A 15,937-nucleotide genomic window follows, 5' to 3' on the forward strand; every position below is an offset into this window, starting at 1 on the left:
TTCTACTGACCTCCACTAACAACAGATGACCAAGTGCCGCCTGTGGAGCTGTTTCTAGCCACAGGTGGAGCAGGTTCTCCAGGTTCATTGCGAGAAACAAACTCAAGGCCTCCACACATGCCCCTACCATTAGAAACTCTATGGGTTCGAGGATGCCGCTGTGCTTTGGGAGACATCCTTGGAGGTCCTGGAATAATAAATTGTATTATATAAACTTTATTTTCATAACAGCAAAAGACCAGAAAAAAAAAAAAACCCACACACCCATACACAGGTAAACTGTACATTTGGGGAAGTGGGGGTTAATTTTTCTGAAAACAGATATAACATCACATAACATACTGCCACTATTGCACATGGTCATGAAAAGCAGAAAGAATACAGTGGAAACCATCATACATTTGTTAGCACAAGAGCAAGCCTTGATATTGATTTGCAGAAATAAAAAAGACGAAACCTGCATGCAGCCACCGAAATAAAGCCACGTAGAATTCAAAAGATACACAATGCATACACCTGGAAAATGCCGACAGGATTACTGGGCCTCTTACTAAATTCCTTAATTGAAACAGAAAATGATACTTGTGGGATCTCTATAAATACTAAAGAGATTCCTCGATCTTTGAGAAAACATTTTAGGGCAAGCCGTCAGATGTGTGTTCATGTAGTAGAACAATTTTTTGGCAATGATATGACATGTACTCAGCAATATTTAGCAGGATTGGTTGACTGGAGGCCGACTCTCTAAGTCTCAGTTATGCTTGATCTGGAGGGTAGAAAGCAGATGCTCTAATGTCTTCAAGGAGACTCTGCTCCCTAAAACTTTGTCACTTTTGAAAGGGACTGAACATAATTGATGTCCGCCTGGGCATTTTAGTCTTACCACTCATCCCCTCTTCCATCTACCTCAACTTTTACCAAAAATACATCTATCTATAGTGGTAGATCAAGTCAAGTTCAATGAATGTTAGTGGTAAGAAGGAAAGGGCAAGCTGGGGAAGTTGAAGAAGAAAGCCTGAATAAATAAAATGCTCTAAGGAAATTTACCACTATGTGGTACTAAAACTAAAGATACCTGCCTATCGCCATCTCCAGGATCCTAGTGCTTGGCTTCATCAAGTTTTACACTCTGTGATCAATGTAAAAATAGACTCTGGCCTATTCACTCTTGTGTGGGAGAAAGTGGCATCTATCGCGTAGGAGTCGCGCATATTTAGCAGCCCAGAGCGCTGGACATTGAGCTCTGTAGCTGCTTTTTCTAACACTTTTTTCTACAGCGATCCCAGCGTATCAAGGCTTAAAGGGATATTCCCAAAAAGATTCTTAAATTTACTCAGGATAACAAAATAACACATTCTCCAATTCACTGTTATAAGCAAAAAATACAGCATTTCCAAGAGATACCACATTTTAAAAGGCGCACCATCAAATGCCTGCTAAAACGTCTAGGTTCATATATAAGGCACATCGGATTATAAGATGAATGACCAGTAGGTGGCAGACCTATGCACATTTCAAGGCAGCTGTTGTCTGTAGGTACGGTTCATATATAAAAGGCGCACTGGACTATAAGGCACACCTTTGATTTCTGAGAAAATCAAAGGAATTTTTGTGTGTGCACCCTATAGTCCGAAAAGTACGGTAATAAAAACCGGTCTGTCTCAATCAGCTCTGGTGTAAAGATTTTGGTTGCCGGGGTTCTCAATGTAAATGTTCTTCCGTCTAGGGTTGGGCATGGCAGAGTCTTCTCATGAAAGTCTCCTCCCCCTGCATTCCAAGACGAGTTCACACACTTCCTGCAAACTAAGGAGACTAAATCTACATGCTACAGTCAAGATAAGATCTTTATAGCAGGGGACTGACTGTTTTATAGCTCAGAAGTTGCAGAGGTGAAGTGCCTCATTGTGTGTTATACCCATCTCATGAGCTCATCTCTTATCTGTCTCATTTCTCTTTTTATATGTGTCATATACTAATAGAATGTTCAGAAGCCAAATTATAAACATAAATAATGTACCCTGATGAACCACATTGTCAGCACAAAGAACTAGAGGAACCATGAAGCAACTGCTTAGAGTCCCTGTCCACACTGAGTGATGGGAGCTAAAACAGCAATAAAACCAGAGTAAAATTGTAAGGGGTTAAAAATTATCTTTATTGTGTAATCATCACTAGGGGATTAAAATTTGAGAACTTTCTTTCATGGGAAACCCCCTTTAATTAAGACCAGCACCGGGATCCAGGAGAGGACGGCTATAGGCAAGTAGGTTTAGTTAGGTTTCCATTAAAAGGAAATCAAGAATGACAAACTTTTACATGACAAAAGTTTTGATTGGCTTGTTAAAATAAAGTTTCAGAAGCGCCCAATCAGTTTTGTCCCCAAAATGGTGTATAGACAAAGCCTACAAGTCCAGTCACCACTTACCAGAGGGCAAAGTGCTCAGCTTTGAGCATTTTAACCATTATTAAAATGCTGGTGGCACAACAGATAGGTAGCATAAAGCGTAGCTGCCGCACAGTTTTGCCTAAAACTAAATGGACCAAAAAAAAAAAAAAAAAAAAAAAAAAACACAAAAAAACCCCTCAGATTTAAGCTAAACCAAGGATGTTGGTTGAGGGATACATTCCATAGGGTAAAAGTTTCTGGTATACCGTATATACACGTTTATAAGCCGAGTTTTTCAGCACAAAAATGTGACCAATGCATTTCCCACCCTCCGCTTATACTCGAGTCAATATGTTTTCCCAGTTTTTGGTGGTAAAATTAGGGGTCTCGGCTTATACTCGGGTCGGCTTATACTCGAGTATATACGGTAACTATATTTTGAATTAAAAAGTTTCATGTAAATGAATGGGAGCGGGGGAGGGGGTTTTAATAAACTGTGTGATATCAGGCTTTAAAAGAAAATCTCCCATCAAAATCAAGTATAGATAAAGCAAGAACACTTACTCCTACATTCAGGGTGCCTGGATCTATTAATCATATCTATAATCCCTGGCATTCTTCCTAAAAAAATCAACTGTTACAATCATGCTGATAAGCCTGAAGGACTGCTGTGGATACCAGATCCCCTCTGTATCAGATTCACATCTTAAAATGGGCACCCCCATTTTTTTGGGCAGATTTGGATTTTACTTGGGGGGGGGGGGGTCAATTTTGATGACAGATGGCACAATAATTGACAAATTAAATTGTGCGCAAAAATGTTGAAAGAAAATATTTTTATAAATATAGATTAGATCCAAAAACTGAAAATGGAATATTTGAACACTTTGTAAGCAACAAAAATTAGAGAATCCTAGTCTTCAGAGGGGAGGAGACAAGCTTCTCCGAAGTGTGAGAGGCAAGGGGACTCCAGCACCCCAAATAGAACAAAAAAACTACTTGTAAGTCCACATCGTTGATCCTGGGTTATGCTGAATGAAGTCTCTACATTAAAAAAAAAATAAAAATTTAGATCCCCCCCCCCCCCCATCACCCCTGGGGGTGATAATACAGGGTCCTTCATTGGGTTTATCATAAATGTCAGCATTCTGAAACATTTCAGTAGTTTATACAAGATTTATTCACATTTCAGTACTTGGCTCCCTGCTAGCAGCGTCTGGCAAGTCCCAGGGAAGGGACTCTCATCCAAACTCATGCCGATTTTTAAAATAGCTTTGCAAGCATTCTGAATCATGCATATCATAGGCTATTGGAACCAGCTAAAAATGACAATTCCTGGTGACAGATTTGCTTTATTTTTGAAACACCCCTGCCTACTCCCAAAGGAAGGGTTGGGTTAGAAGTTTGCCATCATTTAACATTAGTTTTTTGCTCAGATTTTGCAAGATATTGCATTGTCCCAACCTTTTTGTTACACCCTGTATATAAACTTTGCACAACAAAACAAATGAAGAATAAGTAAAACACATGGTTAGTGAGTGAGGCAGCAAGTGGAAAAGCATAGCAGGCTGAAAAGTTTAAAATTGCATTACATTTTCCTACTCTAAAGAATGTATGAGGTGAACGATTACCAGCAGATAATCAGATTAGTTCTCAATGCACACAAGTTATTTCTCAATAACCAATTAAGAAAACCTCAGTACTAAAGCCAACACTCAGATATTCAGAAATGACCAACTCCTTAAATCCTCAGTGATGCTGTCTGAGCAATGAAGGCAAGCAACACAATGACAAGCTGATCATGCTTTGCAGAATTCACCAGTGCACGGGATTACTGCAGTCTTAAGCCAATTATATAGCTTACATTAGGAAGCCTGACCAGGGTTGCAAAACACTGAAGCTGTAGATGTGATTATTAAAGTCTTATGAAATCCATAAGCAGAGTTGCAGGATGTGGAGGGGTTTTACAAAACAAACAAAAAACAGAGGCGTTGTACCTTCTGAAGACATGCGTTTAGGCATAGTAGAGACAGGAGCTGGAGAACCATGAGCAGAGGGGTGAGACGGGGGCCTGGATGGCCGCGAAGGGGGCCTGGAGGGCGGCCTTGTAGGGGTGGCTGCCCGAGGTGGAAGAGAGTTGGGACCTGACTGGTAGCGAGAAGGTGGGCGGGAGGAAGGAGATGGACAAGGCGATGGCCAGGGAACACCTGACAGAACAAATGAGATGAAGGAAAGTATAAAAAATAAAAATATGGGATGAAAAGGAGGGAAAAAAACAGGTCAACAGAAAAAGTAAAATAACAGAGGGGAAATGGTTTCTCGCGATAAGCCAGTTTTGGCATATGAATTAAATATGGGATTAACGCTGAGAGTTTTCATTATGGATCATGTCTATTGTATAGCTTCAGTAGGGACTAATGGGAAATTACTTTCTGATACCATAAGACTAACTGCATCAGGCAGTCATGGGGTAGATTATAGGCAATGTAGTAGTGCATGTTTACCACTGATTTCTAGAAGACTAATGAAAAGAATCATTAATTTACCTCCATTAACAACTCTTTGATCAGCTCCAGAACTTGGGCTAAAGTCTGAAGTATGGGATCCAGTTCTTGAAGGAGTAGGGCCAGATCCAGACTGACCCATTCTTGGCGAGTTCTGTCTTACACCATGGCTACTCCAGGATAGCCCATCTTTACTTCTTTGTCCAGGGGGGACATATTTATTTTCCCTTCACGGAAGATAAAAAAAAAAAACACAATACATTGATGTTTGGCCAAGATCCATTACTATATCATCTTATAAACATAGCCCTTCTCCCCAAGCCCTGGTCAGCAATACAGATATAATATAAAGGATATTCTCCTCTCAGGACTCACTTCTATGAGCTGGAATGGAGATATGTATTTCATGCCGTAATACATGGACAACATGGAAGCAAATATTTATGTTGTCCCCTGTAGTTACGCGAGTGTGACCATTGGAAATGACAATATGACTTTCTTCAATGGGTAGCCTCTCCTTCAACAATCCCTACCTAGTAGCCACAGAGTGTCCTTCTCTTTCACCCGCGTTGCGTTGTACTGCAGTGTATTTTTCTTCTTCAGACCGCTCATCATTTTCCAAGGCAACACGTGCTTTATACTGGGAGCTTGATTCAATCTCTTCAGCTATTTGTGCAGCTCTTGCTTCTCGCTTTAAATACTCTTCAGAATTGTCCCTTTCTAAAGGAACACTTCAAGGTAAAAAAAAAAAAAAAAAAAATATTGGAAATGCCAACAAAAATAAAGGGGTAATTCACAGAATATGCTTTAATGGTTATAAAATTGAAACTTGAAAAAGCCTTATAAGTTTTCATTATACAGACAGGTAGGGGCCCAGCACAGTGCAAAAATATAAGAAGATTACAAGTCAGTGCCCCTGGTTTATCCCGTTTTATATCAATGTTAAATTCAGATCTCAAATATCCACAGAGAAGAGATTTTGCTGCAGGTACTACAAAAGATTTTGAATGGAAAGAAATACGCTGCAAATCTGTAGCAGAAATTTGACAAATCTTAGCCATTAAAATCTGCAGCTAATTTATTTACTGTGCAGAAATATTTTGCCCAGAACATTAAAGATCACATGGTTTACAAAAAGAATCCCCTGGGGTTGGGCCCCAATTGATCAGATAATGACTGCTCCAGCCTAGAAAAACGCTTAAAAGGGTTTTCCCACGAAGACAAGTTAGGCCCTATCCACGGGATAGGGCCTAACTTGCTGTTTAGTGGGGGGGGTCTTGGTGTTGAGAATGAGGGGTCATGATCACGAGGGGTCCAACCGACCCCTTGCCGCCTCTCAGTCAAATGGAGCAGACAGCCGCGCATGACTGTTTTGCTCTTTTAATCTATATGGAGCTGGCGGATATCATCAAGCGCTGCGCTCACCGAGACCCCACTCATCAGCAAGTGGATAGGGCCTACCTTGTCTTCGTGGGAAAACCCCTTCAAGGCTGAAGACACAAGTTTGTTATTTTTTGGTGCAGATTTTGCAGATGTCTTTTAAACCAAAACTGGGATTTAGCATAGAAATCTTTACTTGTAACTGGGAAAGCAAGGTCATGATCATACAGAATACAATACATGCAAGGATCTGGAAACTCTACACGTATTGTGGGAATGCATGATCAGTTTATAAAATCCTGGAAGCAAAGACAATAAAAGCACAAAATGATGTGCAGTACTAAGAAAGAAAAAAAAAAAAACACACCTTCACTGTATGATAGGTCAAACTCACTACGCAACTTGTTTTTTCTACTTACGTATATGAAGAAAGGCTGCTGTCATATGTTGATACCACACCATAATTTTCTTCATTGTAACGAAACATTTCATTGGGATCCCAACCATTAGACTGGATAGAAGATAACAGAAAAGTGAAAGATAATGCTATACAAGGCTGAAAGCAACAGCCTGAGGTTACACAATACTATTTATTTGCTATACTACTAAAACGTTTATTCACACCATTATAAAACTGCATCTTACAGCTTCTTACCAATGCAATCACCATATTTACAGACTTAAAACAGCCTGTGGGCTGGAAAATACGGTATAAGGCTACATTCACATGCCATTTATGCCATAAAAATTGTAAGCTTAGGTTGCGAGCGTTCCCAACAAAGGGACAGTACCTGCTCAGTGGAGGCAGCCCACCTCCTCATAGACCTACACTGAGCATATAAAATAAGCATTCCACCATCTGACAGAATTCGTATGTATACACAGCATATAAATTGGGAGCTTTCACAGCATATACAAACAACACCATGTGAACCAAGTCTTAATATGTTGGCACTTAAATTGAGGCAGACAGACATTAATTGCTCCAATGTGTACCATCAAGCAGCAAAATCATTAAAATGATGGCATCTAGGGATAAGATCTTCGTTCAAAAAGGGCCTACTATCATCAAGTATATGGCATTAATTTAGGAAATACATGCAATGCTCTGAGAATTTTCTAGATCTCATAACGATGCATTATGCCATCTCCATGTTGCGTTTGTCCTAAACTGTTGCCAAAGGTGCATGCAACTATATAGTCAAAAAAACAGCTGTCAATATATTCGGCCATTTTCTAGGATGAATAAGATAAAACTTATGCAACACAGATTTCCAAAGCTGCTAAAAGTTGCCTTTCAGCATAAATGGACATTAAATATACCCAAAATGGCAACATAATTTCACTTAGGTTCATGTAAGCGGTTTCAATTTGCAAAGCCTGCTATTGTGCTATTGTTGGACCATAAGACATGACAGAGGAAAACTTGCTTATTACAAGTACACTAGACAGTAAAACCATAGCAAACATTAAAAATGTCAATTATCACTTACATCAATGGAAACAAACTCATTCAAAATTACATGTTTTATACTAGCATCAATCAGAACAATCTTTACTTACTACATCTGTATCTAAGGACTCCAGCTCCTCGCTATTAGCAGACAAACTGCTACTAATAAGGCTTTCGCCCCCATCCCACGGCTCCAGATCTTTCTCCTTGTGCTCACCATTCACTTTAGAAGATATACCAGAGTCTGTGAATCCATCTAAAAGACAAGCATTTTAATTAGGAATTATGGCACAAGTTTTAGGGTTGCTCAGCGGGAGCCAGGGAGACAAGAAAATTGCAAGTTACTACAATAGGGCATTTTTCTGTACCTCTGTTTATCCACTATTAGGAAAATCTCCATGTGAGGGTTATGCAGTGTATATGCCATATTCCAAGAGCTCAGCCAGTATGGACACTATAGTAAATAAGGAAAAAAGGCCCTTGTGCACTACACCTTCAGCACTACATTTTTCTCAGGTGTAACACGAATTCTAACAAGCTTGGATTTTATTAAAGTTATATGGGAGGGATACAGGGTCACAGAACAGCGAGATGCAAGCACAGGACACCGGGAGCGACAGAGGAGGAGAGTACAGCTTGGATTTAAAAAAGGGAAAAAAAAAAAACCTTCCCAGCCCGCCTGCAGGAAGAGTCTGACAACCCCTTTATGGACAATAAATACTTTAAATTACGGAGCTGACCTTTAGGTGAACTGTGACCTAACTGTATGCTGTGTATTAGATCAAGAGGTAGAGTTATACTGCGGTACTCACACTGGTTGAGAAGAAATTGGAGCTGGAGCCAGGCACATTAGGATAGCCGGCTCCTGTTGTGGCAAGTGTGAATAACGATCAAGGCCATCATGGCAATTTTCCCAGCATTGGGGAGGGCCAATGCATTGCCATGAAAATCTACTTGCTGGCCGAACCAAAACATACATATTTGAAGATTTACAAGGATATCCCCAGAAAACTGCCATAAGTACTGCTTATATGACATACTTAATACGTTTTAGTGATAAAGGAAATTCCGCAACTGAATATGCATGGAATGTGTACAAAAGATATCCTCAGTTTAAGCAAGGTGTCACATACCTCTTTTTGCATAATTTACATCCATGTCTTTAAACTGCACCATAACAAAATCGGAAGCCTTGAATAGGATACTATCCACAATGTCTTCACGCTTTGGCCCACCAGTAAAGTCTTTATTCTTCTTATGAGCCGCATCAAGCACTAAGTCACACTGCAAAAACATAAGACTTATCAAATACATTCAGCACAACAATAGATAAATCATGTAAGAGATCATAGGAATGGCTTAGGCTCCAGTAAGCTTCTGCTGACTAGTTTTGTTGACAATCTTTGTGTATTAGTCAGCTATTACATTCTATTCAGCTGACGTTACTGCACAAGTACAAGACTCTTCATTTTTCTTACAATTAGTCTAGTTATCTGGATTTCCAAGAATTGGGATGGAATGCAGCTCCAAGATGAAGACGTCTCAGTTTTTTTGCTCCTCCATTAATGGAGGTCTCAAATGTTTGAATGTCGACCAATTATAAAGTTATTACATAATTTAAAACCCATACGGCCAGACGAAGCGCAGGAGTGCGCGAAACGGTCCGTTGCTGGAGTTTGCAGCGTGTAGCACCTCCCTGTCCTATGCACCGCTTTGAATAAAAAGAAGATTCTCTTATATGGGTGAGTGCCGCCATTCTTTGTCTTCTTTGATTCAAGTGAATAATTTAAAATCTTCTCTCGAAAAACATTACGAAATTAAAATTCCCCACTATAGAGGTTTTATGCTACAGGTTAATTTTAGGATCTCACTTACCTTAGGACTATAGGTTTTAAAAACGCCTTCATACACACTACCATTTTTCACATGTACTTCACACTTTGAACCCTAACAGGAAGTAAAAGAAAACAAAGCAATTATTACACAACTAAACTTCTACAAGCTGTATACAGTCTGGAATCTGATGAGACTGCAGGAAAAGGAACTAATTAAAAAGGTTTAAAATAAGAAAGAAAACAAGCAGATTCCTGGATTAAAATTACTACATGGTGGCTACAACATACAATGTCCGGGAATGAGCTAGAAAACCATCACTTGAATCCATGACCTTGTGGTCTTCTACATTTCACACACAGGAAGAACTTACCACAACTGAAGTAAGAATGTGGACCATTCGCATGTTTGCATAGATTCCATCAAAAGAAATCTAAAAAGATTTAAAAAATATATTTATATCAAAATAAAACTAGAAGGTGTGACAGATTTATATACTCAGCCTTGCGGATAGTTTAGGGGTATGTTGTATTGTGTTTTTATATTATGTTGTAATGTAGGCATCCAATCCTGTGCTTTGCTCTGCCTTACAAGTACTGCTTTTAGTAAAAACGTCCATTAACACAGATTGGTGGAGGTTTAGCTGATAGATGGGACACCGGTTTTAACAATTGATGGGTACTCAGAGGACAGCCTATTCACTACCTTCCAAAAGAATAAAAACATTCACTTTATGGTGTTTTTCCAGGAATCCCATGAAAGAACATGGGAGATGGGGTAGTAGTAATCAAATTAAAAAAAAACCTGTTTGTGTTGGTTTGCACCATTTAGCATTTAAGACCAGGAACTGGAGTAGGGAAAGTTCAGTTTTGTTTTTCAGTTTTCCCAAACCTCAGGATTCCCTTGGATTTCGTGACCGATATCACTTGCTACCCTTTAAGAGCAGCATTCACTCCATGCACATTCCTCATTGCTCACATCTACAATACCGGCTTTGTGTTCAGATTCCTAAGCCTGAGTAACAACAACTGTACAGAGAATATGCCTCATTCATATAGGGTTTAAAAACCCAGTATTAACACAGGGAATATAAGGGGTAAGAAACATAACTGCACTACTAAAAGGCTGGTCAAAAAACACTCAGAAATTTAGTTTTCAGGAAGATACATCCCTGTTGTACTGGGCACATTCTCAGACTGGGGTGAATGGGCCACAGAAAGGTGCTCGTTACCTCCCAATCTGTACCCCCTCAAGGGGAATAAAGCAAAGGAAGATACACACTACGGGGGAGATTTATCATCAAGTTTCTGAGGTAAAACTGTTCTAGTTGCCCATGGAAAGCAATCAGAGCTCAGCTTTCATTTTATAAACAGCTGTGGGATAATGAAAGCTGAGATCTGATTGGTTGCCATGAGCAACTAGAACAGTTCTGCTCTAAGAGAATTATAAATTTCCCCCTAGACGTTCCATCAATTGCACAAAATTAATATTTAGGCAATCTTATTTGTATGGGGGCTTTAGACCTTATTCATACATGCATAAGTCATGGAGTTGTGCTAGTGTCTAACATTTTGTATACAGGTCACCACTGAGGCCAGTAATTGGCTGCACCCGTGACCCAAAAACAAACTATCAACACCTCCAGTCTAGGGTGGATCAAAAGTGATGGAATCTGTTTTGGCAGCCTGGTCACCATTTAAACATTTGTGTTTTTGATTATTTAACTTGCTTTATCTTGGGAACTAGCCTATTAGTGTGGTTAGAAATACCAGTTTAGGAGACTAAGAGCATTTTTCAGAAGTCTTCTTGATATGTCCTCTGCCTTTGACATTGTTCACCATTATCTCCTGCTGCAGGTTCTATGTTCCTTTGCCATCACTGAACTGGCCCTTCCTTGGATCTCCACATACCTCTCCAACCAGACGTTCAGTGTCTATCACTCTCACACCACCTCTTCACCTCACTCCCTCTCTGTCGGCGCCCCTCAAGGTTCTTCCCTGGGACCCCTATACTTTTCCATTTACATCTCTGGCCTGGGACAGTTCAATTAGTCCCACCGCTTTCAAAACCATTCCTATGCAGATGACACACAGATCTATATTTTTGATCCAGATATCACCTCTCTTCTAGCCAGAATTCCAGAGTGTATCAGCCAAATCCTCCTCCTCGCCTGTTTTCTAAATCTTAACATGAACAAAATGGAACTCAATCTTTCCTCTACCTAACGCATCCCTCCCACCAAACCTAACCATCACAATTCATGGCTTCACACTCTAGCCGGTCCCTAAAGTACTCTGCTGGGGAATCATTGCTGCTTCACCCTTTAAGCCTCCATAAAGGTCATTATTAGAACATGCGGCCTCCATCTCAAGAACATCTCTCGCATCAGACCTTTCCTCAAACCAGAGTCTACAAAATTACTAGTCCATACCCTCATCTCCCGTCTGGACTACTGCAACATTCTTCTCTGCGGTCTCCTGGCCAGCTCGTTAACGTTCCTCCAATCCATCCATAGCTCTGCTGCCCAGCTACTCCATCTCTCCTCTCAGCCAGTCTCTTACACATTGCACAGCAAATTCAATTTAAAATACTAACCAAGACTAACGAAGTCGACCATGACGAATGCCTACTCCATTGATCTCTGAACTAATCAGCCAATACCACCCCACACTTAGTCTCCGTTCCTCACAGGACCTTCAGCTTCATTCCATTAACATCTGCTCTTCTTACAACAGTCTCCAGGACTTCTGCCGTGATTCCCCTAAACTCAAACTCTCTACCAAAAATATGCCAGCATGTTCTACACTGTTCAAACATAATCTGAAAAGCCACACAATAACTGCACAGCTCTTCTCCCTCCCCTTATGTGTCCACCTACCCTCCCACATAAATTGTGAACCCTTACCTTGTGTCCCCATATTCTTTTTTTTTTATTATTTTTACTTGTATTTGTTCTCATCTTAATATAATGTATGTGAACCCCTTATTGTACAGCAGCATGGAATTAATTGTGCTCTATAAATAACTTACAGATTGGGGGGGTCCTTTTCCGCTACTTCTTCCCCTGTTAATAAAACAAATGTAAATAAGATTGTTAGTTTTAGATAGGCAATGTAAACAGCTCTATTTAATACCGTAATACAAAGTATCAATAAGAAGTACAAATTACAGGTTTTGCCAGAATGTGTGCCACAAAGGCAAATAGTACAGCAACGATGAAGGCATTTGAATTTGCATTTATCTGGAGTGCTTCTTCACCGTGAACTTTTTTGTTTATCTATGGCAAGACGAGGATAGCCTAGTGCAGTGATGGCGAACCTATGGCACGGGTGCCAGAGGTGGCACTCAGAGGCCTCTCTATGGGCACCCGAGCCATCACCCCAGCACAGAGTTCACCAGACAGGACTCTTGGAGTCCCAGACAGCCCAGGACCCTAGAAGGCAGCTACAATGATACTTCTTCTTTCTACTGTATTGGTGTCCTCAGGTGCCTATAAACTTTAAACCTGTGACAGAGCAGGGAGTTATACGTTACTGCTTAAATTGACGCATTGGCACTTTGCGAAAAATATGTGGGGTTTGGTTGTAGTTTGGGCACTCTCTGCCTAAAAAGGTTTGCCATCACTGGCCTAGTGGAAGCTTCAATGAACACATTCTGGGCCAATAGGCCTCGTGCACACAACCACTTTTTTTGGCTGCAAGTTTTTTTCCTGGCCAACTAAAGGCCTCCTAAAGCACTATTGGGTCAGCTCATGGTGTTGTTTGTGCAAAAAAAAAAAAAACACAACCCAACCTGCAGCAGTCAGTCAATCACATGGACAACAAATATCGGAAAACAACCGATTACATAAATGAGGAAAGTCTGGTTGAACATTGGAACTTTTAAAAACGCATTCTTGTCATGTAAGACAATGCAGCTAGTAACAAAACATATTCCAGCGTCATCAAATAGATGCATCTTTATTGAGTTTTTCTTTTTACACTGTGAATTTTTGCAAAATATGTTTGGTGCCTACAACAAGGTGTTAAGAAGTCCTCTGCGTATCTGTTTCAATGTTCCTAAAGTATCTTTGCAGAACAGATGTTTGATTTGCGCCTCCTTCATTCTTTACTTTTGAGCAAATTAAAGATTTTTTATTTTAGGTCTAAATTGAAGTATAACTGATCCATAGTTCCAAACAAAATGAAATGAAAAATAAAAAGGGTTTTTATGCATCTCAAACAACTCTGAAAAGAGGCAGCAGACATACAATGATATGTTTGACCCACTCTCTTAGGTGACCATAAACTACAAAACTGACTAGTAAGATTGCAGGGACAAGGGACCGGACAGACTCATCCTGCTTTGCTGAAAACAGATTACCAAGTACAGAATGTAAGCTACCGAGGAGGACAACAGCTTACTGAAGATTACACCCAATTTCGTGGATAGGTTCGCTGTTTTAGGAGCCAAAATTCATCTGTTTTTTCATTCGATCTCAAAAGAGAAACTGGAGACGTACTAGCGAATTTTCTAGACAAATTGGATTTCTGTGTCTTGACACTTGTAGAGTCTCAGTTTAATTAAAATAATAAAATATATAAAATAGAAATGATGCATTGCTGTCTCATACTAAACACTATCACATTCAACGTGAATATACGGGATCAGTGTTAACCCTGCACACAGTTCTTGGATGTCCAAACACCTAAAATGCAACGTATAGGTAGTTTAGAACACTACAACAGAGCATGGTATAGAAAGATTTCCAGATTTTCGTCATGGCATCCAATCCCACTCTTTGCATACAAGATACAACAACCATACATTCCTATGGAGTCTTTATTAACATGTCCTAAAAAGCTGAAATGTTATTCGGGCCACAAATCACACACAAGAGATTTTCAAAAGTGGACAGGCCATCCAGAAGTCAATAGGGTTACAACATTGGCCTGGTCCTCATAAGCCACAGGTAGAGACCTCAACATTCACATATGACAAATGTAACTAGGGAGTGCAAGTCCCTTCCAGTGGTGAAGCGGCTCTGATGGCAGTGACCACATGCCCGTGTTGGTTGGCAATTACTTGCAGGTCGTCTAGACAGTCCTTGATGTAAACTTGGTGTGACATGACATTTTTGAGCTTCATCTCCCTTTAATGTGCCTAGAGTTGTATGTCAATCATTCAGTTCTACAGAGCACAGTTCACAATGAAAAGTCATCAGTTGGGATATGGCCAATGGATGCCCACTTTTATGCGACTCCTCCCAGCTCAATTGCAACCTGCTGATGACACTGCCACTTTTAGTTTAGTAGTCTTTTCCATCCAAGAACCTCCTGCTAGAAACTTTGCAATGGCAAGGTACCATTGATTAATCATCAAGTGTCTTGGTTTCATGGTGTTGAAATGTGGACAGCATGATGAGGAGGACTGTTTAAGTTTTCTGAGCCAGCGATTCATGGATCAAATACGTGTTCTGAATTTTGCTGTTAAGCTCCTTGTTAGAGAACCGTTACTTGTGCAAAAATTTTAGAGATAGTCCCCATAGAAATTGCTACGAGAAAAGGCACGTGTCATATTCTACTTATTGCAACTCATTACTTCTCTGGCTACTTGCACAGTGAGCACCTCCTGTTCACTGCACAAGTGCTGAGAGAGCAGGGGAGAGACAGTGTAAGGGTCTGTAAAGCCAGATCAATAATGGCTAAAACTCATTAGCATCAGTGCTTTGAAGTCAGTAAGCTAAACCTCCAACTCCACAGTCCTGTTTCCTGGTCACTTTAGCAGTGCTCCAGATAAATGTGGGCATTCCTTCACAGTGTCTTATTCCTCTAATCTGTAGCAGAGGAGTGTCCCTCCAGAGCACCTTAAGTACAGCCACATTCATCTAACTAAAAGTGGGATCAGGGGCGCACAAGCTGTGCCGACAGGTCACATGCACCTGTCAAGCCATGAGTAGTGGTCCGCTGACAGTCGGAGTCCAATGAGATAGTTGCATTTGTTGAGGTGAGGCAAAGCAGAGCATCCACAGGAGAGGACCCAGTAGTGGCAAGTACTTGTCAGCTGTTCTGTACTGCTCTCAAGTCCTCTCCTGCTCCTGATGCTGCCAACTACAACCAGCATGAGACACAAGAGCAGGACATAGCGGAGAGAAGAAGCTGCAGTGTGGTTCAAGGAGAAGAGACAGGAAGAGAGAAGATTTATATATTTTGTTTTGTCTACACTGGAATTTCCAGTATTAGTTTTATGCTCTTGGGGTCTCCAACACTACTGTCCCCACTGGGGGGCAGGTTACTAATCCTTAGATCAGGAATGGAGAAGACATTTAATGGAAACTTCAACATTTTTACACAGCCCTGATTAGAATAATTTTAAAAGTCAAATTTATTAGGGAGGCGACCA

At 40.4% G+C, this 15,937-nt stretch overlaps 1 protein-coding gene across 7 annotated transcripts in view; it reads right to left on the reverse strand.

Moving 5' to 3' along the window:
- ATXN2 (ataxin 2) overlaps positions 1 to 15,937 on the reverse strand; it is a 35,470-nt gene that overhangs the window by 16,677 nt on the left and 2,856 nt on the right. For 6 of the 7 annotated variants that reach the window (XM_072142978.1, XM_072142988.1, XM_072143007.1 and 3 more), the window contains exons 2-11: positions 12,587 to 12,620; positions 9,930 to 9,989; positions 9,599 to 9,670; positions 8,857 to 9,007; positions 7,834 to 7,979; positions 6,690 to 6,781; positions 5,424 to 5,621; positions 4,933 to 5,117; positions 4,384 to 4,593; positions 11 to 187 (exon numbers count right to left, since the gene is read on the reverse strand). In XM_072142978.1, coding sequence (XP_071999079.1) covers positions 11 to 187; positions 4,384 to 4,593; positions 4,933 to 5,117; positions 5,424 to 5,621; positions 6,690 to 6,781; positions 7,834 to 7,979; positions 8,857 to 9,007; positions 9,599 to 9,670; positions 9,930 to 9,989; positions 12,587 to 12,620 — 1,325 coding nt within the window. The remainder of the gene's footprint in view (positions 1 to 10; positions 188 to 4,383; positions 4,594 to 4,932; positions 5,118 to 5,423; positions 5,622 to 6,689; positions 6,782 to 7,833; positions 7,980 to 8,856; positions 9,008 to 9,598; positions 9,671 to 9,929; positions 9,990 to 12,586; positions 12,621 to 15,937) is intronic. The other variant, XM_072143027.1, reaches the window with a different exon arrangement.

This window comes from Engystomops pustulosus, chromosome 1, assembly GCF_040894005.1.
Source record: "Engystomops pustulosus chromosome 1, aEngPut4.maternal, whole genome shotgun sequence".
In the NCBI taxonomy this organism is placed as follows: Eukaryota; Metazoa; Chordata; class Amphibia; order Anura; family Leptodactylidae; genus Engystomops; species Engystomops pustulosus.